At 48.0% G+C, this 24,241-nt stretch overlaps 1 protein-coding gene across 1 annotated transcript in view; it reads left to right on the top strand.

Annotated features, from left to right (window-relative positions):
• The window catches only part of CHCHD3 (coiled-coil-helix-coiled-coil-helix domain containing 3), a 273,988-nt gene that overhangs the window by 203,333 nt on the left and 46,414 nt on the right, over positions 1-24,241 (top strand). The window contains exon 6 of the mRNA XM_077340353.1: positions 7,981-8,051. Within this exon, the coding sequence (XP_077196468.1) occupies positions 7,981-8,051 (71 nt within the window). The remainder of the gene's footprint in view (positions 1-7,980; positions 8,052-24,241) is intronic.

The raw sequence follows: 24,241 nt of genomic DNA, 5'->3' as shown, positions 1-24,241 counted from the left end.
AGGCTAACGGGGACAAATCAAGGCATCTGGGTGAATTGAGTCTGGGAGGGAAGGCAAATGAAGGCAATAAAGGGTTCTCTGAGTGACTTTCTGCTGTTTTTGAATCTTCCACTCCCCCATTAGCAGTGCTGGATCTAGGAGCATTGTGGAGTTTCTACCATGGTTGCCTCATGCTAGCAGAATCCCATCCACAGCTAGGAAGTCCATCCCTTGGAAGTCTATGATGCTTGCTGACCAACATCACCATAGCTGGGTTCAGTTTTCCTTATTCTCCCTCATGTACTCGATCACAGGTCTGAGGCGCTGGTTGAAGACCATGAGACCCTTCTGAAGTTTAGCTAATGATGTTCATTCATGGTTAAATTCAAGCGGGTAGCCGTGTTGGTCTGAAGTAGCGCAACAAAATCAAGCTCAGAGTCCAGTGGAACCTTTAAGACCAACAAAGATCTATTCAAGGCGTGAACTTTTGAGTGCAAGCACTCGTCCTCAGACTATGGACTACCATCATGACAGGGGGAATATAAAACAAAAGTTAGTTCTGTTAAATTAGTAATGGTAATAGTAATGAGGCTGGAGAGCCATCTGACGGAGAGGCTGATTCTGTGTAGGCTCAAGGGGGTGGCAGGTGACAGTGGATGAGTGATATGGTTGTGAGTTTCATGCATAGTGCAGGGGGTTGGACTAGATGACCCAGGAGGTCCCCTCCAACTCTATGATTCAATGATTCTAATAGTCATGGACGTTGTCACACAGTTTACTTTTCTCTACCCGTAGGAGTCTCAAAGTGGCTTCCATTCGCCTTCCCTTTCCTCTCCCCACAACAGACACACCCTGTGAGGGAGGTGAGGCTGAGAGAGCCCTGATATCACTGCTCAGTCAGAACAGCTTTATCAGTGCTGTGACTATCCCACGATCACCCAGCTGGCTGCATGTGGAGGAATGGGGAATCCAACCCAGCTCGCCAGATTACAAGTCCATACTCCCAACCACTACACCCAGCTGGCTGGACCTTCCTTTGCTAAAGCAGGCTGTCTTTTCACACCACTTTAACAACGGCCTCCTTCAACACTGAGACGATTCCCCTCTTAAAAAGACAAATTAATTATTCTGCCAGGTGAGATTTCCCCCTGATCCAGTCAAGATTAAATAAATCACATGGGCAAAGACGGACGGTGGCTTTCGCAACCCCAAGAGTCCTGCCCGTATCAGTCAAAGATAATCTAATTCTATTTTTGGATGACTAACCGGTGGACACTTCCCATGCCTGATTGCTATCTAAATTGGCCTCGCTCCAGAGAAACTTTTATCAGGAAAGACTCCGACAAAAGCTCCACAGGCCTGAACGAAATCTCCAAGAGGTCTGATTGAGGTATTGAAAGACCACCAAGCGTTTTGAATAGCAATGCCGAACAAGATTTTACTGATATACTTCTGAAGGAAATAGGCTTTCCTTGGTGTCCCCCCTCCCCTTTTTCTGTTGGCTACTGCAAATATACTCTATTGGGCACTATTTAGTTAAAAAAAACAACACCTAAATAACCGTAGTAGTGGCTGTAGCTTTAAGAAACTCGGTGTCCGTTACTGGTGTTGCTAGGTAACCACAGCAGTATTGGCAGCTATCAGCTTTTGGTTTCAGCCAGTGAAAGGCAAGGGAGGGGTAGAGCCCATTCCAGGGCTGATTTGGCCTTTGAGGGAGGTCTTCTTATGGCCAGGCCCAGCCAACCACTGACCAACTTTCTACCATGAGGATCCCTTGGCCTGGCTTCTTGCCACTGTGCACTGGTTAAGAGTTACAGACTAGGATCTGGATGGGAAGGAGAGAAGGAATTAGAGAAAAGTAAGGATACAAGGGCTGCCAGGGGGAAGGAAAGGGGGAAAACTGTGGGGCAGGAATTAATGGGAAAGCGTGCTGCAACTTGCACGTCCTTGCAGTTTTCTCACCATGCAACTGGTCCTGTCATCTGTCAGTGCTCAACTGGATCATAGTTTCCCCAGGTGAAGATTATTGGGGGAGGGATGGAAAGAAAGGTGTGGAATGAGCTGCCGGCAGAAACGTGGGCCCTTACAGAACTCTTAAAAATCCGAAGGGCCTGCAAAATGATGCTCTTCCACCAGGCATTTGGTGAGGTCTGGGCTCCACCTCCATCATCTGTCTGGGACTCCTGCCTACCTCCACTCTGTAGGTTGCTGTTGCTCAGGTACCTCCTTTCCGAGTCAGGCCTTTCTGAAATACATCTCAACTTGCCTCTCTGGCTCATTGGGATGTTACCTTTATAACACAGAGGGATTGTACAAGTTAAGGAAATTGGGTTTTAGCTGAATTTTAGAGATTTCTATGTGTTTTGTATGCTTTTTGCCATTGTGCACTGCCCCAAGACCATTTTTTGAGAAGGGTGGAACAAACAAAGGTGAAACCCGAGGGGCAGATAAAGGTAGAAAGGCTGGTGAGTGAGAAGGGAAGAAGGACACAGGAAAAGGGAAGAGGTAATAGCAGATGAGAGGAAAATGAGACCCTCGTCTTGTGGGTCCCGCTCTTGTTTTGTTTCATATTTAGATCCGTATCTCCAGTTTCTATTGCAGCTTGGGGGAAACAGGACAGGGAAGCCTGATTGTTTTCCACCGCTTTGCGGCTGGGTATCCGATTTGTTCTCAGGATGGAATTCTTGATTCCCCTTTCACCTGTGCTAAAAGCACCATGTCCGTGTAATTTATTGTCCTATTAAAGGACAGTTTCAATTAGCCAGCCCAGAGAAGGGAAGCGATTTCTCAGCCAGCGCATGAGAAGACGGTACAGCCAAGTCCTTTCTAAACGACAGCCCGTTAAAGCAGGCACGGCCGTTCTCTATCCAGCATTAGCTGAGATCTCGATTTTTCTGTAAAAACAAAGATCGCTGGGCAGAGACGGTCCCATTCACCCACTGCTGCCTGCATGATTGTGCGCACGCGTGCAAATGAACCTACGCCCCTGAAATGACTCCGAAAACGAAATCTTGCGTTGTTAAACGGCAGCTTGCCTGTTGCATAGGTACACCCCCGATGACATGCTCTCAGCATGCGTGGCAACTCCCCTGATCGCTCGGGTAGCAGATTAAAGGCGCATGCCCGAAAGAGAGAGCACGAGCGCATGTACCCCCCAAATGCTGCATTTGTGTCAGAAATGTGCCTTCATGCTTTAAAATGATAAAAAATTGCAATCGATCCTTACAACTGCTGTGTTCATTTTTATTGATCCGGCTCAAGAAAGATAAATCGCTGCCCAAATAAGATTATAGTAAATGTTAGCGTCGGGGGGGACCGCCAGTTGATGGAGGCCGATTCATCATCTCGAGCGGTGACCTGTCCATGCGCGCTCCGCCGTCCGTCTGCTTGTCTAATCACATCCCTATCGATTTTATCTACGTCCACGGGAACCTGGATGTGACTGTCATTGGGCCGGCGAGATTGCCGCATGCAAAGGGGGTCACCGATGTGAAGGGGATTTCATTTTCATTTTCTTACTAGCCAAGAATGATTTATTAAAAAATAAACTACGTTCCCCCCCCCCCCCTCCCACACACTCACACACACCCAAGCAGCGTCCCGTGCTTGGAACTTCGATTTTGCAGACAAATGAATTATTAGGCCCGAATTGTAGGAGCCAGCGTAGAGCTGAGAGACCCCTGCTCTCCCTCTCTGATCTTCGTGTGCCCTTTGGACCACAGTGTCTGTTTCACCATCTATTATAATTTGGGTAAAGATGCGAGGCCCGAAACACAATTTTACTGTCCTTCGGAGCTTAATGTTTTTTCCAATGATCGTTGCAGATCCCAAGTGAGTTGAGAACGGTCTGGCAAAGAATGAGGCTCAGATGACTGAATGTCTGACCTTTTTCCTCTCCTGGTGGAGCTCCCTTTCAGCGGCACAGATGCGCTCAGGTCTTCTCCTGTGGCAAAGGCGCTTGCTTAACCTTGGCCCGATTTGGCCGAGGGAGTTGTCACGTTGCGTCCTTTGGCTTTGTTTACACACAAAGACGATTCGGGTCGGATGGGACGACACTGGTAGGCGGTGAGGCTAAAGCTGCTTGCTGCCAAGCCAAAAGAGATTCAGGATTTGGTTGGCAGAGTTTAGATCTGTGAGAGAGTGGAGCACCTGGATGCATAAACTAACACAATGGTTCTATTATGAAGAGAAACAAACTTTGTATAGAAGGAGAAGAGACACAGCAGTCTGTTTGGTTGTTTTTATTCAGTCTGTTCTGTTCTGGAGGTCGAGCAGCGAGGAAAGGTGCTCCAAGGACATTTCCAGTGGAGCCCATCAGGACACTAGAGGAGATAATTTGAACAAAATATTAGAATCCTAGAATCATAGAGTTGGAAGGGACCTCCTGGGTCATCTAGTCCAACCCCCTGCACTATGTAGGATACCCACAACCCTATCGCTCATCCAGTGTCACCTGCCACCCCCTTGAACCTTCACAGAATCAGCCTCTCCGTCAGATGGCTCTCCAGCCTCTGTTTAAACATCTCCAAAGATGGAGAATCCACCACCTCCCGAGGAAGTCTGTTCAACTGAGAAACCACTCTGACTGTCAGGAACTTCTTCCGGATATTCAGACAGAATTTCTTTTGCATTAATTTAATCCCCTTGGTTCTGGCCTGTCCCTCCGGGGCACCCTCTTTGAGTGGCTGTAGCATTAGATCCCCTGGTCCAACCTTTCTGAAAGGTGGGAGTTCTTTCAAGGACAGGCTCCCACAGCTACGCTGCAAATATGGTGCCTCTAACACAACCCCCCTCCCAGACTACGGGAAACAGGGAAAAGGAACATTTTGGTCCCTTTAAACTGCCTGATCTCTGTATTGAATGTATTCGTTTATGCTTTATCCATGGCACTGCTATGAAGATTGTCATGGTCTATTGGTGAAGATAATATTCTAACCTGGGCTGTCCAATATGGGGTCTGCCAATGCCTTTTCTGGTTACGCGCCATGTGCTTTTAGAAAATCGGAGGGCTAGGTAGTGTAACATTTCTTGAAACATTGAAGTTTTTTTGGAGGGGGGGATTGTTTGGGGGGCACCACAGAAGTCCTTCCCAGAGACCTAAAACCTAAACCAGAGGGCATAGTTTACTGCCGCGGCCCACCGAAATGTCCCATTTATTTTTTTAAAAAACTCTGCGAACGGTGTTGAGTCTGAGTTCCCACACGAACCACATAACAGTGTCATAAAAGCCATTACATACATAAAAATTACCACGGTGACATTATTTCTTCTCAAAAATGTCACCACTTTATAGGCCATTGTCTCTGTACACTGCCTGCCTTCTAGGGAAGCTGTGACATTTCGAAGGCATAGGAAGAACCGTTTCTGGCTCAGGTTCGAGGATTGGGTGTCCTTGGTATTTGGGGAGGGATGACTTGATCAGAGGGCAGTTGTATACCTCTTCTGGAGGTAGATGCGTCCATCAGAGGTAGACTGACTTCCCAGAGGAGTTGCATCGTGTTTATCGTTCTCTGGGCCTCACCAGCTTTGGCGGAAGGAAAGTGACATAGCATAGCCCAATCTTGTCAGATCTCAGAAACGGAAGCACAGTGAGAAGGTGGAAGGCTGAAGAAGGCAGTGGCCAACCACCTCTGCTTCTTGTTGGGGTCGCCATTAGTTGGAACCTATGCAGGTTGATATTTGGGAGACCATGAAGGAAGGCAGTGGCCAACCACCTCTGCTTCTTGTTGGGGTTGCCATTAGTTGGAACCTAAGCAGGTTGATATTTGGGATACCATGAAGGAAGGCAGTGGCCAACCTACTCTGCTTCTGAGTTGCCTTGAAAGCCCCTTGTTGGGGTCACCATAAGTTGGAGGCTAAGCAGTGTCAGTACTTGGAGGGGACACCATAAAGGAAGGCAGTGGCCAACCGCCTCTGCTTCTGGTTGGGGTCGCCATTAGTTGGAACCTAAGCAGGTTGATATTTGGGAGACCATGAAGGAAGGCAGTGCCCAACCTACTCTGCTTCTGAGTTGCCTTGAAAGCCCCTTGTTGGGTTCACCATAAGTTGGAGGCTAAGCAGTGTCAGTACTTGGAGGGGAGACCATAAAGGAAGGCAGTGGCCAACCACCTCTGCTTCGGACTTGCCGTGAAAAGCCCTTGTTGGGGTTGCTATAAGTCAGCTGTGACTTGATGGCACATATGTACCTAACCCCCTTTTGCTGTGTCGCCAAACTCAAGTCAGAGTTTCTGCGGGTCAACCACTGGGAATATGACTAACTTGAGCTTGTCTACAGCTTTCTTATTTAACTTATGCAGCCATCCACTTTATCCTCATTCCTTTGTTTTGTGACTAGCGTCCGGCCTTTCACACTGTATGGCAAGTCCCCTGCAGTGGTCAGTGACATAATCTCAAGGTATTGTGAGCATCTGCCGTTGCACCCGGCTGAGGTTTTGTGATGTCACAAAGCCGAGATCAGGGCTGAAGGGCCATGAAAGACCAGGGACAAGCAGGCATAGGGCCTGAAGACCATGGACGTTGGATGTGAGAAGGAGCTTGGTGACAGGGAGCAGAGGAGCCCGAAAAAAGAGAAAATCAAGGGGGGTGGTAAACAAGAAGCCGCCAAAGAAGGGGGCCACAAGGAGAAGGTAAGAAGAGTGAAAAGTCATACGCAGTCAGAGCCCGGTATACCTGAAGGACCGCTTGGTTGACTAGGCCCCCCAAAAGATACTAAGATGGTCCAACATAAATTAATGATCCTTGGCCCAAAAGAAGTATGATTGGCTTCTTTGGTCCTGGCCCCAATCTGGTGGACCGAACTCCCGAAAGAGCTAAGGGCCCTGACGGAACGGAGTCAATTCTGCAGGGCCTGTAAGACAGAGCTCTTCCACCAGGCTGTTGTTGACTTACAGTGGTCCTTCACACTTGGCAAGGCAAGAGATGAATAGAAGTAGGCACACCATTGTCTGACTCCGTGTAATGGCGCTGGACTTCCTCAGTGGTCTCCAAATACTAACCTTGCTTAGCTTCCAAGACCTGAGAAGGGCAGGGTAGCCTGGGCTATGGGATAAAGGAAGGTAGCAGGAATCGAAAACAGAGCCAGCGTGGTGTAGTGGTTAGGAGCAGGGGCTTCTAATCTGGCGAGCCGGGTTTGATTCCCCACTCCTCCACAGGCAGCCAGCTGGGCGACCTTGGTAAAAGCTGTTCTGACCAAGCAGTAATATCTGGGCTCTGTCAGCCTCCCCTCCCTCACAGGGTGTCTGTTGTGGGGAGAGGAAAGGGAAGGCGACTGTAAGCCGCTTTGAGCCTCCTTCGGGTAGGGAAAAGCGGCATATAAGAACCAACTCTTCTTCTTCAGTAATCTGAGGGCTCTCTCAGCCTCCTCTCCCTCACAGGGTGTCTGTTGTGGGGAGAGGAAAGGGAAGGTGACTGTAAGCCGCTTTGAGACTCCTTCGGGTAGAGAAAAGCGGCATATGAGAACCAACTCTTCTTCTTCAGTAATCTGAGGGCTCTCTCAGCCTCCCCTCCCTCACAGGGTGTCTGTTGTGGGGAGAGGAAAGGGAAGGCGACTGTAAGCCGCTTTGAGACTCCTTCGGGTAGGGAAAAGCGGCATATAAGAACCAACTCTTCTTCTTCAGTAATCTGAGGGCTCTCTCAGCCTCCCCTCCCTCACAGGGTGTCTGTTGTGGGGAGAGGAAAGGGAAGGCGACTGTAAGCCGCTTTGAGACTCCTTCGGGTAGGGAAAAGCGGCATATAAGAACCAGCTCTTCTTCTTCTCCTTCTTCTTCTTTTGTTTTTAAAAGAGCGAGCTGTTTAGCACAAAAACGTGCAGGCAATATTAACTGCTGCTGCTAATTATGCTAGTTAAAATGTAAGTAATCTGGGCTGCAGAAGTGTCTTTGGGGGCTTCAGGAATGATTGAACTTCTCCCCAAAATGCTTTTACTGTAGCGTTGAAGCTCGTGCTGTATACTTTATAATTTACACTTCCTCCTTCCTCATCTCCTGCCCCTCTCCTTTTCAGAGCGCTCAATTCTACAAAGTTACCACGGAGGAATTCCAAAAAGCCATCAACGAGGTAGACGCCAGATTCAAGTAAGGCCTTTTCCCCTCTCGTATTATTATTTTTTTTTTTTGAAGACCATGATTCTGATTTTTAGCTTTTGTTCGTGGGAAAGTGGAAAGAGAAAGAATGCCTCGTCCCCTCTCCCCCTCCCTCTCCCTCTCCCGGTGATTGAAAAGTGAAATGAAATAGGTTGCAGGTATTGGTTATTGAAAGGAATGAGGTTTTGACAGACTCTTGGCCGACTGAATTGCAGTATTATTCAGCTTGCCTTAGAAACGGAAAGCATTCACTCACTCTTAGCCTAGATATGATACTGTACTGAGAGCCACGGGTGCTCGGGCTATGGAGAAAGAGCACAGCTCTTGGGTGCCAAACGCTCGAGAATATATGCCTTTAAAAACATTCTATTTAACTTTTATTGGTGGGATGCAGATATATATGTATATTAGAATGTAAGCCTGCTGCGGCACATAATTTTAGAACGTAGCCCATCTTTATGGTTCCAGGCACTGTTCTTTGTTTTGAACTCGCCGTAGAGATAATGATGTTTGAAGCTTGTCTCTGTGTGAAATCCTTTCCTTCCCGGTGTATTGCTTTGAAAGGCCCTGAAATTAGCACTTTTCTTCTGTCCCCAGTGGTGAAGGTCAGGTTAAATGATCTTTATTGCTCCTTGGGAGGGTCAGACGGAGAGCCAGTAATGGGGAGGGGGGGGGGCAAAGTAGCCCTGTCATTTGGCCCTGGCCTTTTCTCCTGCTGCTGTTAATGTCTGCAAGAAGGTCTCATCCATCACGGGTTACGGCTGTCGTTTTTGAAAAAATGTTAACGCCCCTTACCCTGCCATCATCTTATAGGTGTTGTCAATAGAGAGCCAGTTTGGTGTGAGAGCCAGTTTGGTGTGGTGGTTAGGAGTGCGGACTTCTAATCTGGCATGCCGGGTTCGATTCTGCACTCCCCCACATGCAACCAGCTGGGTGACCTTGGGCTCGCCACGGCACTGATAAAACTGTTCTGACCGGGCAGTGATATCAGCGCTCTCTCAGCCTCACCCACCCCACAGGGTGTCTGTTGTGGGGAGAGGAAGGGAAAGGCGACTGTAAGCCACTTTGAGCCTCCTTCGGGTAGGGAAAAGCGGCATATAAGAACCAACTCTTCTTCTTCTTCTTCTTCTTCTTCTTCTTCTTCTTCTTCTTCTTCAATAGAACAGGGAAACTGGTGATCCATTGTTGTCTCAAACTTTGTTGTCGCCAAAATATTCCTGGGCCCCAGGATGACCTATCTGTAATAATCTGCTGCCAGAGAATCCCGAGACGACCACAGGCATAGAGGGCTGCAAAAGGGGTCTGGATAAAGTCATGGAGGAGAGGTCTGTCAGTGGCTACTAGGGAACCTCCATATTCAGAGGCAGTGAACTTCTCCCCTAATGCCAGGGAGAAACATCAGGGGAAGGCCTCGGCCTCTCTGCTGTGATGTTGGCCCTCCAGAATATTGCTTTGCCATATTGCGTTAGCCAGCTTTTGTGGAATGAGCCCAGGTCTGCTCATCACCGGAGACAGGTCTATCTACTGGGTTCTCAGTTCTCAGAAATAGAGCAAAACTACTCTGCTACACTACCAAGCAGAGCTACCCTGTTTACTCTGCTCTGGTTCGGCCTCCCTTGGAGTCCTGTGTTCAGTTTTGGGCACCCCAGTTGAAGAGGGATGTAGACAAGCTGGAGCGTGTCCAGAGGAGGGTGACAAAGATGGTGAGGAGTTTGGAGACCAAGTCGTAGGAGGAAAGGTTGGGGGAGCTTGGTCTGTTTAGCCTGGAGAGGAGACGACTGAGAGGGGATCTGTATTTAGAAGGGGGCCATAGAGAAGATGGAACTGAGTTGTTTTTTCTTGCCCTGGAGGGACGGACCAGAACCAATGGGATTAAATTAATGCAAAATATATTATCTCTAAACATCTGGAAGGAGTTCCTGACAGAACGGTTTCCTAGTGGAACAGGCTTCCTTGGGAGGTGGTGGGTTCTCCATCTTTGGACATTTTTAAACAGAGGCTGGAGAGCCATCTGACGGAGAGGCTGATTCTGTGAAGGCTCAAAGGGGTGGCAGGTTAGTGGGGATGAGCAAGAGGGTTGTGAGTGTCCTGCACAGTGCAGGGGGTTGGACTAGATGACCCAGGAGGTCCCTTCCAACTCTATGATTCTATGATACTCTTCGCTATGTCTACTCTTTTCCTGAGCCGGACCTGAGTTCTCAGTTCTCTCTCGCTGAGGCAGAATTTTGTAAACAGTGAGAAAATGATGTTTCTAAATGATGGTAGAACTGATTCACAATTTGAATGCTGTGAGTAGGAGTTTGTGGGCATTCAAGAACATGCTGCTTGAGTATGGTGTGCATATTCAATTGCTCAAGAGCGTATCATGTAATATATAATCAGAGACGGACTCTTGAGAATGTGGTTCTCCCGTCAGAAGTTATGAGTCCTCAAAACTCTCTGGTGATGTCTCCAACCGAAGCATATTATGATAAGAATACAAGATACAAAACTGACTTTTTAACTTATGGTAATATTCTAAACACTCAAGGGAAATTCAAGTCTTGGCAGAATATTAAAGATGAAGGATTTAGTGTCCAGTGGCTAATATATTATCAATCACTTTCAAGATTAAAGAAAGTAATGAATATAAAAGGTAGGGTCTTAAGATAAAAGACTGAGTTTGAACAGACAATTGCAAAGCAGAAAGATCATTTAATGCTACATTGGTTATCCAAACTATTTCTTGGATATTAAACAGAAGAACAAGTGAAAAAATGTACGATTAAATGGATGCAGAATTTTAGAGAGCAGATACTTGTGTTTCAATGGAAACACTTGTGGGATAAGCAAATGAAGTACGCAGCCAGCCAGCAGTTAAGAGAAAACTGGTATAATTTTTTAAAAATGTTATATCACTCCTGAAGACATCGAGAAAAAGGACAAAAATTATAATGGAAAATGTTGCAAGTGTCAAGAAATAGACGGAACTTTTAATCATATGTGGTGGACCTGTAAAAAGGAGAAAAAAATCTGGAAGACTGTGAAATGTATTAAAATTCAATTTTCCTATGTATCCTAAGAATATGCTATTGGGAATATTTCCCAACAAACTACCAAATGTTTTGGAAAAGCTATTAGAATATATGGTGACTGCCGCTAGAACTCAGCAAATTTATGCAGCAAAATGAAAAGGCATTGTTTGTCGAAGCTTAGAAGAATGGAAATGACCAAACATGCTGTAAGGGCAAAATTGTCCTACTTGACAAATAGATCAAGTTAGAAATCTGAGTCCGGATGGAGAGTCTGTTATGAAAGCAGAAGGTATATTTATAATTAAAAACACTTTTAGAATATATAATTTTTTTATATGAGTCCAAGCATTTGAGAATCAAGAAAGCACCAGGGAGCACCCAACCCCCCCCCCCCAGTTGAGATTTCTGGTCATGCTACTCTGGAGGTGATCTTGTTTGTTTGTTTGTTTGTTTGTTTGTTTGTTTGTTTGTTTACCGCCCTCCCCAAAGGCTCAGGGCGGTTCACATAGAACAGAACAGGAACAATACAGATAACTTAGATTAACAATAATGAATGAACAGTAGAAAAATGTGGGAAACATTAAATTAACTCATACTAATAGCCGGAATTATGGCGGGTGCCATAGGAGGAGGCTCAGGAGGAGGGACCTTGGGAAGTGATGGGATGGGTCGACCTCAAGCAAATGCCTTCTGCAGGCCCTGCAGAACTGTTCAAGTTCTTCCAGGGCCCTGATCTCCTCTGGGAGCTTGTTCCACTAGGTGGGAGCCAGGATGGACAAAGCTCTGGCCCTGGTTGAGGCCAAGCGAGCTTCCCTGGGGCCAGGGATCACCAGGAGGTTGGAAGTGCTAGAGCGTAAGGCTCTTTGGGGGGGGGGGGTGTAAGCAGAAAGGCGATCCCTCAGGTACACGGCCCAGAACACGCATGGCCTTAAATGTGATAACCATATACATGCTTGGAATCAGCGTGCTTTTCTCAGAGGAGCCCCATTGGCCATTCTGTGCGCAAATTTATGCTCTAAACCCGTGGCCCCAGCTTCATCATGCATGAGGCGTTCTGCTGCTACTTCGACTCACTGTATTTGGGGAATTACAGCAAATATTTTAAAGATATTGAGTGCTTAAAGTTATTGGAAGCAAATTTTTTGCCGTTAATTTAAGAGGCCGCTTTTCACATCATTTTGAGCGTCTTAATTTCTTTTTATTGCCCTTTGGCGGGGAGGCTTAGAAGCATTGGGTTGGGGAGACGCGATGCTTTCATGTCCGTCTTGATACGTAAACGTTAGACAAGGCAATCGCTGTGCTCTCGAGAATTTCCGTTAAACACGTATTCCTGGCCGTCTTTGGAGCGTCACTGGATTGAAGTAAATTTATGCCAGATTGGGTGAAAAGCCTAAAAGCAATGCATTTCTCCCCCCCCCCCCATCTTGTGTCCAATTTAATTGAACGTGAGGACCAAGGACTGGGTTTCCGAGCCAAAGTGCTTTTAAGAGCATGTTTAATTGCCTGTAAAAGGCGAATTAAATTAGGTCGAACCGCTAAATGTGTAATTCTGCAAAATGCATAAACCAATGTACTGCATGTGTCAGTGTGACTTCATGTCGGGAGTGTGAGATTAATAGGACTAATTGCGATATTGTTTCAAAGGCGCTCCACTTAATAATGGCAAACATGCCTAGAATTTTTAGTAAGTTTCTCGCTAGAAGATTCCCTTTCTGGTTTGGTTTGTAAACCAGGGCTTTGCGTACAAGGCCTACCTTGTAATTCTTGTTCTGGCTGTGGTTACAGCCTTGCTAGTCTGAAGCTAGGATTGCAACTCTTCTGCGTGTCATGTAGCGGTTGCCAAGTCTGGGTTTGGAAATACCTGGAGATTTGGAAGGTGGGGTCTGCGGGAAGCAGGGTTAGTGGAGGGGCGGGACTTCCGTGCCATAGAGTCCATTTCCCTCAGGTGAGCTGATCCCTGTCACCTGGAATCTCCAACTCCAGAAGATCTCCAGGTCCTACCTGGAAGCTGGCCACCCTAGTGTCATCTGAGTTGATCCTTGTTACAGGAAGAAAACAGGGGCACTGAGATAACAGAATCTTCATTCTGCTAATGGGCCCAAAAATATGAATATTATTTATTTGTTTAGAAAATTTGCATCCCTTTGTGCAGATTTTAAAGTTAACTTTCTTTCTACTAATATACATATACTAGTCCGAAAGCCCGTTGCACCCAGGGATGCAATGGGCGCTAGCAGGGGGAGGCCATGACGGTCGCAGTGGTGCCCTACCTGTCTGCGGCATTGGCGGCGTAGGTGATGTTCCCGGATCCTTGTAGCCGGATCCTGGGGGCGGCCGCTCCATGGGCTTAGGCACACCCGGATTGTCCCATGTAGCTGGAAGGGGCGTTAGTACACTTCTCCGCCCTTAGTGGCTCTACTGAAATATTAGAGCCAGTAATAATGGGGGGGGGAGGGAGGGAGAGAGAGAGAGAGAGAGAGAGAGAGAGAGAGAGAGAGAGAGAGAGAGAGAGAGACGTACATACATATGCATGCATGCATACATACATACATATACACACACATAGAGATAGAGATATCTTAAGATAGCTAGCTATAGTTATATACTCAAAGTAGCATCTAACAATCCTTAAAAGCTTAACTTTAGTAAGGTGCTTCCTCCTCCTTTTTTATCCTCTTGCAATAACAACCCTGGCGCTAAGAGGATGGTTTTCGTTCAGGTTGTTGTGTTTTGTTGCAATTTTCTGGGCAGCTTGTCAGGACGCTCCCTTGCCTGCCTGTGTTGTGATCTTTTCCCTTGCTGAAGAAGTCCAGCACCTCATTCTTTTTTTTTTATTTTTTAAATTGAAACGCTCGTCTCCGTTGACTTTGCTCCCTCCCCATCCTTGCTTTAGGCCTTTGGATTACGCAAGATGTGGTTTGAGCCGGCTTAATGGCCAGTCCACCCTTTCAAAGAGAAAGCGGGAGGGGACGTTATATGGCCTGTCTGAGATTTATCTCAGACCTAACTGTCTTGCCCTACGTTATCGGTCTGTGATCCTTACCGAGGCCTTCTCATTACCCCTTTCTGTGCCGCCTGGATTTGTTATAATATTCCAAAATGCACCTGATAATTTTCCGTTTTATCTTGTGCGGCCTCGCGTCCCATCGATCAAGCCCTAAATTGTCGAATGGTTTATCTCTCTTTAAGACACTAATGCGCATTGATCAGATTCTAAGTGATCGGGTTGAGCTAGTTCCTGCAGTACACAAATTACATTAAAACAACATTACCCAGCCATGCTGCTTTTTCCTAATGCGGGCGTTATGTTATCCACAGCTGCATTATAACCCGGATGATTATATTACAACGATGTCCTGTACGTAATGAAAAGTTTACACAAGGAAGGGAGAAAAAGGCGAGGGCAGCATTACAGGAAGAGCTCGGCTTTGGGCAAAAGGCTTTGGGCTTTAATAGAGTAATTACATTTTGCATTTCCCTCGGATTCCCTTTTCTTCACTGCTGAGGGTCTGGAAGCAGGAAGCTTGGCAGCTCTGCTGATTGCATTTTCTTCTCTTGTGATCCTTGATTATTCGCTTAGGGGTTGAGTCCAGGGACTAGGCACACGCCGGCCTTAGCAGTAGATTTTTTTCCCCTCCTATCTTGTGTGTTCTAGTGCAGGGGAGGTCACCCTGTGGTCCTCCAGATGTTCCTGGACTACAATTCCCATGAGCAAATGCTGGCAGGGGGTCATGGGAATTGTAGTCCAGGAACATCTGGAGGACCACAGGTTGACTACCTCTGTTCTAGTGTGTTTTATCCAGAGCCTGTGGGTACATTTGGGATCCCGGAAACAGGTGCCCCAAAACAGCTGCTGTAGGAGGCGGGCCCATTTGCAAAATGGCTGCTGCAGGGGGTGGAGCCATCCACGGAATGTCAGAGAGAGAGGTCATGCATCGTTCTGATAGTGGCTCTTCAGCATTTCAGTGGCTCTTCAGCATTTTTTAGTACCCTGCTTTTTACTTCCCAAAGCAGACTGGCAGCAGCTTACAGTCCTTACAGTCCCATCCTTTTAGAGCCTGTGGGCGCATTTGCCATTCTGACATGGCCTCATAGGCACAGCAGCTAAAGGGCTGCCACAGGTGGAGTCAGCCACAAAATTATTGTCCTTGTAACATGTTTTAAAAATCCAGTAGCCACCCAGTCCAGTAGCCAAAAGCCCTCCTTGTCTCCACCCACTTCCGAAAAACCCTTGGTGGGCATCAGATGAGGTGTGGTGGGTCTTCCTAGGCAAATGCAACTTACCCAGCCTCCCTCCCATCATGATGCAATTAGGAGCTGTTATTCAGCCTGTGTTTCCCAGGGAGGGAGGGAGGTGCTGGGCTTTGGAAGGGCTCCGAATGGCTCTCTGAAGCAGAGAGCCAGTTTGGTGTAGTGGTTAGGAGTGCGGACTTCTAATCTGGCATGCCAGGTTCGATTCTGCGCTCCCCCACATGCAACCAGCTGGGTGACCTTGGGCTCGCCATGGCACTGATAAAACTGTTCTGACCGGGCAGTGATATCAGGGCTCTCTCAGCCTCACCCACCTCACAGGGTGTCTGTTGTGGGGAGAGGAAAGGGAAGGTGAATGTAAGCCGCTTTGAGCCTCCTTCGGGTAGGGAAAAGCGGCATATAAGAACCAACTCTTCTTCTTCTTCTTCTTCTTCTTCTTCTTCTTCTTCTTCTTCTTCTTCAGTAATCTCAGGGCTCTCTCAGCCTCCCCTCCCTCACAGGGTGTCTGTTGTGGGGAGAGGAAAGGGAAGGCGACTGTAAGCCACTTTGAGCCTCCTTCGAGTAGGGAAAAGCAGTATATAAGAACCAACTCTTCTTCTTCTTCTTCTTTTTCTTCTTCTTCTTCTTCTTCTTCTTCTTCTTCTTCTTCTTCTTCTTCTTCTTCTTCTTCTTCTTCTTCTATGTAGGGCTGGGGGTGGGGTGGGGTCGCTGCCTAGATTTGGTAGTATTTCTTCCCCGTGTCTCCAGACCTTTAAACAGTGATTGCTTTATAACTGACAGCTTGAGTTTTCCCAACAGCAACAGAGGCATTTTCCTTTCTTCCTTTGATCAATACAATCCATTAGGAATATAAAGTATCCAACACAGCTATATGAAATATTAATTAAGCGCGTTTTAGCTAGATAAATGCGGACTCTGACTACGGCGGGAGCAGGGGATTCTCCGAGAGCATAGTGTGTGGTTCCTCTCCCCCAGAGGCCGCCAGTTTATGGACTCCCTTGATTGTCTGCATGAGAGTCGCGCATCCTTGTCCCACCTAGTCTGTGCAGTCTGTCATTTGCAGAGAATCATAGAGTTGGAAGGGACCCCCTGGGTCATCCAGTCCAACCCCCTGCACTGTGCAGGACACTCACAACCGTCTCGCTCCTCCACTGTCACCTGCCACCCTCTTGAACCTTCCCAGAATCAGCCTCTCCGTCAGATGGCTCTCCAGCCTCTGTTTAGAAACCTCCAAAGATGGAGAACCCACCACCTCCCGAGGAAGCCTGTTCCATTGAGGAACCGCTCTAACTTTCAGGAACTTCTTCCAGATGTTGAGCTTGAATTTCTTTTGAATTAATTTCATCCCATTGGTTCTAGTCTGTCCCTCTGGGGCAAGAGAGAACAACTCTGCTCCATCCTCTACATGGCACCCTTTTAAATACTTGAAGATGGCTATCGTATCCCCTTGTTGCATCATGCCAGCTGGCTACCTGCCTTAACATGAAAAATGCCTGCAGGGTACCTACAACTAGGGCAATGGACTTCTGAGGTCCAGACAGAACCATTAGTGTTCATAGAATCAATGGACTTGGGATGGGCCAAAGAGGCCACGTAGTCCAACCCACTGTTCAGTGCGGGATCAGCCTAAACCTAGAGCTTGTCCAGCTACCACCTGAAGACTGACAGTGACTGAGAGCAGCTAAACTACCCTTACTGTGAAATCTTTCCCCCAGTACCTAGCCGGCATCATTCTACCTATAGCTTATAGCCATGACTGTGGGTCCTTTCCTCTGCTGCCAGCAGGAACTGCTCCCTGCCCTCCTCTGAGAACAACCTTTCAGATCCTTCAAGAGATCAACATTGTCCCCTTTCATCCTTCTCTTCTCCAGGCTGAACATGCCCAGGTCCCTCAGCCGTTCCTCACAGGGCTCAGCCTCCAGCCCCTTGATCATCTGCTTTGCTCTCTTCTCTACTCACTCCATACAGGTAGTTGTGAATTTCCTGCATTCTGGAGGGGGTTGGACTAGATGGCCCCGGAGGCCCCTTCCAACTCTGTGATACTATCCACATTCTTTGGACACAGAGCATGCAAGAAGGGATCCATGTAGGTAACACGTCTAATAACCATTGACCGAATTTGACTTATCCCCGAAAACCTTTGGTCATTTCCCACCTGTTTCTGATGCTGTTTCTGTTGGCTGCAGAGGAGAGGACACGCAGTAATGGGTTTAAATTTCAAGTACAACGATATAGGCTGGATATCAGGGGAAAAAATTCACAGTCAGAGTAGTTCAGCAGTGGAATAGGCTGCCTAAGGAGGTGGTGAGCTCCCCCTCACTGGCAGTCTTCAAGCAAAGGTTGGAGACACACTTTTCTTGGATGCTTTAGGATGCTCTGGGCTGATCCTGCGTTGAGCAGGGGGTTGGACTAGATGGCCTGCATGGCCCCTTCCAACTCTATGATTCTATGATTCTGTGATTCACCTCTTGTATCCGCGAGTTCTATAAACTGTGATCCAAACGAAGAATTATTCCCTCTTGTCTCTTTGGTCCTGCGTCTGCCAGCAGTAATTTTCATTGGGTGACCTTGAATTCAAGGCTTACGAGAGAAGATAAATTTCCCTCTCCACACCATTTGTAATTTTATAGATTCTGCCGCGCATCCACTTAGCAGAGGCTTTGGAGTGCGTGTGATTTTTTAAAAAAGTTTCAGTGGATAATTCCTCTTCTTTGTGGGTTGCGAAACTATGGTCTGAAAAATGTGTCCGCGATCCGATAAAGCTGCTTCAAGGAATCATGATCGACGTTCCAGATGAAATCCCTCGTGTGGACACAATTATACAAGCAGGAACTGCTTTTGTGCCTGAGGGTATCTTATTCCAGGCGGGTTTTATACCAACATCATTACGCAGGAACAAAAGAGAGTGCGCAGACGAGCTGCCAAACCTTTAAGATATGTGTTCATTAAGGCAAAGGCCTGAAGTCTGTAGGGAGCGTCTTCAGTGTGCAGCATGCGGAAACGGAGAGGGGCAGAACATGACCGTAACTCCAGTTCTGTCGCTTGGGATTGTTGTTGTTAGGTGTGAAGTCGTGTCCGACCCATCGCGACCCCATGGACAATGGTCCTCCAGGCCTTCCTGTCCTCTACCATTCCCTGGAGTCCATTTAAGTTTGCACCCACTGCTTCAGTGACTCCATCCAGCCACCTCGTTCTCTGTTGTCCCCTTCTTCTTTTGCCCTCGATCGCTCCCAGCATCAGGCTCTTCTCCAGGGAGTCCTTCCTTCTCATGAGGTGGCCAAAGTATTTGAGTTTCATCTTCAGGATCTGGCCTTCTAAGGAGCAGTCAGGGCTGATCTCCTCTAGGACTGACCGGTTTGTTCGCCTTGCAGTCTAAGGGACTCACAAGAGTCTTCTCCAGCACCAGAGTTCACCAGAGGAAAACTCCCTTGTGAATCGACAGATCCTTTCCCCCCCTTCCTCTTTAGTAGGTGAAGTACTGGTATGAGTAGCTCTCTTCTGTTTTGGGAGGGTCAGTCTTGTTAGTGATATTTTTAGGTGTGTGACTTCTAGACAGCCTAGAACCCTTTCTGCGATGACTTATTTGCCCGTGTGGGTGCCAAGTAGGATCGCCAGCTCCAGGTAGGATATTGTTGGAGATTTGGGGGGTGGAGCATGGGGGACCTCAGTGGGCTATAATGCCATAAGAGTCACCTTCCAAAGCGGCCATTTTCTCTAGTCGAACTGATCCCTCTCATCTGGAGATCCATTGTAATCTCAGGCAGTCCCCAGGCACCATCTGATGGTTTGCAAGCATCCTTTCAAGTGACTGGAGGGGGTATGGTTCTAGGGCACCCAGCTGATGTGGAGCTCTGGCCAGACCTGCTGGTCCTCATTGCTGGAGAATCCTAGAATCCTAGAGCCGGAAGGGACCACCAGGGTCATCCAGTCCAACCCCCTGCACTATGCAGGAATTTTGCAACTGCCTGCCCACCCACAGTGACCCCAATTCCATGCCCAGGTGATGCCCTCCCCCCTCAAAAAAACCAGAATCCCTGGCCAGTCAACCTTGGAAGACATTCACCACCCAAACCCAAAGTGACGACTGATGTTTTCCTGGGCATCCAAGGAAGGGCCACAAGAGCCAAACACCAACATGGGCCCTTCTGCCCACCTACTCACAATCTGCCTAAGTTCACAGAATCTGAGAGTTTATCATCTGGAGCTCTGCATGGCCGGGGATGGCTCACAGGGATGTGCGGACCAACTCTTGTCCTCTGTCACCAATTCTTTTCATTTGAGAAGCTTCCAAAGGGCCCTCACATTCCGCCTAATACCATCCAAAAACCACTCTGGCCATCCCAAATGCTTGCCAGTTTGGATGCTGATCGAGTGGTGTAAACTTGAGACCGCCTTAAAGTTGACTTAAAGTAGATTGATGAGAAAAATTGTACCTGATTGATCCTGGCGTCAGGCGGCAACCTTCTGTAGATTGATGGGCTCCTGGGGACGCCAGGGCAGGATTTCTGCGAGGAGCCCGTTTTTTCAATGGTTGGACACCCATGAAGCGGCTTTGCACTGAACCAGAGATTCACTCTTGGGCAGAAAGGCTGGGAATAGCGTTCATGGCCAGCCAATGCTTCTGGACCTCCGGGGGGGGGGGACCCACATGGTAGCCCGTCGGATATAAGTTGATGCAAGTCATGGGCGGGAGTCCCGCTGCCTCTCCCGCTTGCTCACTCTGATAGCTGGAGGAATTTTCAGTAGACTTATTCGTATGAAATCAAGGGAGCGAAACACTCCCTCTCCCTTTTGCACATCAGCGGCCAACAGTTAAATTGGCACGTCGCTTATTTTTGTGTACTGGTAATCAACCAAGTCCCTTGAAAATTGATAGATGCACTCATTAAGGGCAGCTCTCTCTCTGTCTCTCTCTCTCTGTCTCTCTCTCTGTCTCTCTCTCTGTCTCTCTCTCTCTCTCTGTCTCTCTCTCTCTCTGTCTCTCTCTCTGTGTCTCTGTCTCTCTCTGTCTCTCTCTCTCTGTCTGTCTCTCTCTCTCTGTCTCTCTCTGTCTCTCTCTCTGCCGGCTGCAGTTTCACAGGCCTCTGCCTCCAACGGGAAGGGGGTCGTTCACCCTCGCATTGGAGCATGATGCTCTTCCGCAATGCATCTGGCCTCCAGTTCTCCCCCTGGAGCCTCTTTTTTCCGTGCGTTGTTGGCGATTCGCACGAGCCCAAAGTTATCTATTTCTCAGTTGCACTGTGAACACAAGGTGGGAGGCTGAGAGCTCCCATCCCTTTCTGCCGCACGCCGTTCTCTTTTGTCGATGAGCTGCACGCGCTTTCCCTGCCACCCCTCCTCCCTGTCTTCCGCAGGCAACGCCGTTTGCAGATTTCTGAACATCTGTGTGCATTTGAGCACATCCCAAAGATTTCACCTGTTTGCATGAAACAGAATTGTGTGTTTGCACAGTTGATGATACAGGTTTTTTTTTAGATATTAGGGAGAGCGCGGGAACCCGCAGGCCACCTGTTTCTGATTGCGAGGAGAAGAATAGATTGCCAGTGACCTTTGCATCTTAACACACGTTTCCGCTGTAGGGACGGCTGCTGCGGCTTGCTCAGACATTCCCTTCCTCCCGCACCACACCTGTTACGCTCCCCACTCTCCACACAGCGGGAGCATGCAGAGGGTAGCCGGCGCTGGACCGCCAGTCGGGATCAGCCGCAGCTCTTCTCCGCGCTCAGGCGTGGCTCACCCGGAGGGAGGCAGGGGAGCCGCGCTGCTCTCCTCCCTCGGCCCAGCAGAGCTCTTGAGCAAGATGAAGTGATCAAAGCAGGACACCGGGATGCCGTCACAGCCTCATCACCTTGCAAGCGGCACGCACAGATGCTGCCTTTTGCTGTTTTTGCCCGTCGGACAGTGGGCATGGGCTGATTTGCATTCCTGCCACTTCCGATCCGGCTCCTTTGCTGCTGGTGCTGCTCCTCGTTAACCAGCTCCTTTCTCTGCTTCGGCGGTGCTGCTGTTGAGAGCTCAGCACTGAGGATAGGCAGCCGGTGATTAGGGTTGCCAGCTCTGGGTAGGGGGTACCTGTGGATTCTGGTGGTGGATCTCGGGGAGGGACCTCAGCAGGGCATGAAGCCATAAAATCCACCCTCTACAGCTGCCACTTTCTCCAGGGGAACTGATCTCTGTCTTCCGGAGGACTGTTGTAATCGGGGAAGATTTCCAGGCTCAAACGAGATTTTAACCCTGCCATTGACAGAGGGTGTATTAGCTATTAACTACAAGGTCTACATGGAACAAGAGCCAGTTTGGTGTCGTGGTTAGGAGTGCGGACTTCTAATCTGGCATGCCGGGTTCGATTCTGTGCTCCCCCACATGCAGCCAGCTGGGTGACTTTGGGCTCGCCACGGCACTGATAAAACTGTTCTGACCGGGCAGTGATATCAGGGCTCTCTCAGCCTCACTCACCCCACAGGGTGTCTGTTGTGGGGAGAGGAATGGGAAGGCGACTGTAAGCCGCTTTGAGCCTCCTTCGGGTAGGAAAAAGCGGCATATAAGAACCAACTCTTCTTCTTCTTCATTATTATTATTATCATTATCATTATCATTATCATCATCATCATTATCATTATCATTATTATTATTGGATTTATTACCCTCCGCTTGTAGACAAGCTGGCTCATGGCGGTTACATACAAAAATACAAACAATAATATAATCCCCAATTAACCCCCCATTGAAAAACACATACAATTAAGAATAATGCAAAAATCATATGGCGGGAATAATCACACGTTATCTAACAGGCCCCGGCAACAGCCAGGGTGGCTGGAGAGGGGTGTGACACCTAACCACGCCCATGGACCGGCGTTGAAGCATATAACTCTATATGTCTGGGGCAGTGATGTTCTGTATTCTTGGTGCTTGGAGGTCAACAGTGGGAGAGCTTCTGGCATTCTGGCCCCAACTGGTGGATCTCCTGATGGCATCTGAGTTTTGGCTACTGTGTGACACTGCGTTGACTTAGATGGGTCATTGGCCTAATCCACCAGGGCTTCTCTTATGTTCTTAGCTGCATAAAGTTTTAGAGGCCATGTTTGATGATCCACAAAGCCATAAAGAAATAGCTTGAGCCTTTTCCATAGTAGCACAACTAACTCAGTTTCCCCATTACACCCTCACTAATTAGCCCAGGATAGGAAGCCATCACCGTGTGCGATGTTCGAGTAAGCATCTAAGATTTATTCCTAGACTCCACATGCATCTCTTGGCATCTTTTTACTGCCCAGGTTTCTCAGTGGAACAGGCTTCCTCAGGTGGGTTCTCCATCATTAGAGATGTTTAAGCAGAGGCTGGAGAGCCATCTGACGGAGAGGCTGATTCTGTGAAGGCTCAAGGGGGTGGCAGGTGACAGTGGATGAGCAATAGGGTTGGGAGCGTCCTGCATAGTGCAGGGGGTTGGACTAGATGACCCAGGAGGTCCCTTCCAACTCTAGGATTCTATGATTCTAATTCAAAAGAAATTCCATCTAAACATCCGGAAGAAGTTCCCGAAAGTTGGAGCGGTTCCTCAGTGGAACAGGCTTCCTCGGGAGGTGGTGAGTTCTCCATATTTTGACATTTTTAAACAGAGTCTGGATCTGACAGAGAGGCTGATTTTGTTGTGGGGACAGGAATGGTAAGGCGACTGTAAGCCGCTTTGAGCCTCCTTCGGGTAGGGAAAAGCAGCATATAAGAACCAACTATTATTATTATTATAATTATTATTAATTTCAGGCCAGGGACCACCAACATGGTAGTGTTTGAAGATCTTAATGTTCTTCTGGCGGGATGATGACCAGCCAAATATTCTATCTTCTTTCTTGATCATTCATGATGATGAGGACCTCTCTTACCTCCTTGAGCTCCTCGGATGAAAAGTGGGATAAAAATGGACTGGGGGACGCACATAGCTGCCTTGTACAGAATGAGACTCTTGGTCCTTCATGGTCAATATTATCTACTTAGACTGGCAGCTGCTCTCTTGGGTCTCAGACAGTGATCTTTCCCTTCACCTGGCCCTTTGAATGGGAGATTGAACCTGGGGATTGAACCTGGGACCTTCGAAATGCTGAGCGGATGCTCGGCCACTGAGTCACTTTCCTCACTTTGAAGTTGCCTTAAAGTCCTGGTCCTTTTGAGTCTCACAGAAGTCCTTCACATGAAGCCAATTGCAAGTCCTCTACCGGAGAGACAGGGTGTTGACTGGCCCAAAGTTCCCATTTGGGGCTTTATTCTACCAGTTCCAAGTTCTTCCGTCTTGTCTAACACAGTTTTATCCTGCCACGGAGCTCTCCGTGGCATCTGTGGTTCTCCCTGCTTCATTCGATCTTCACAAACCCCCTGCAAGGTCCCACATCACCCAACAAGCTATACAGCAAGGGGGTGGGATTTGAACACAGGTCTCTGACATCACAGTCCAGCTCGCTGAATGCAGCACCCTCCTAGATTTCATATCGTTGCCCGCATTGGCTGTGAAGGATCATTGGTAGCAGGTTTCAACATGATAATGGCATATACCCTGCTTCAGTCAAATCTCTCTCTAAAATTTTTTCGATTCAATTAGATTGTTTTTCCTCTCCCCCCACCCTCAATTTGCCAGTGTTACAGGTTCCATCTGGGATCTCTCTCCTTCCTCAGTTCTCTGTATTACCATCATCAATTACCCCAAGATGCAAGCCGTCAGAATGTATCCAGCAGTCATTTGGGTTGTGCGGAGGGAGAAGGGGCTCCAGATGAGAGCTATGCAAAGAATTTGGGAAGGAGGAGGAGGAGATAATCTAGATGCATATGAATCTATCTTTTATTGCATTATATAGTGTACTAGCCTGAAAGCCCGTTGCAGCCAAGAATGCAACGGGCCCTAGCGGTGGGCCCCCCTGAGGGCCA

The sequence above is a fragment of the Paroedura picta genome, chromosome 5 (assembly GCF_049243985.1).
Source record: "Paroedura picta isolate Pp20150507F chromosome 5, Ppicta_v3.0, whole genome shotgun sequence".
In the NCBI taxonomy this organism is placed as follows: domain Eukaryota; kingdom Metazoa; phylum Chordata; class Lepidosauria; order Squamata; family Gekkonidae; genus Paroedura; species Paroedura picta.
The sequence above is the reverse complement of the archived record's forward strand: the minus strand, read 5'-3'. Positions and strand labels throughout refer to the sequence as shown.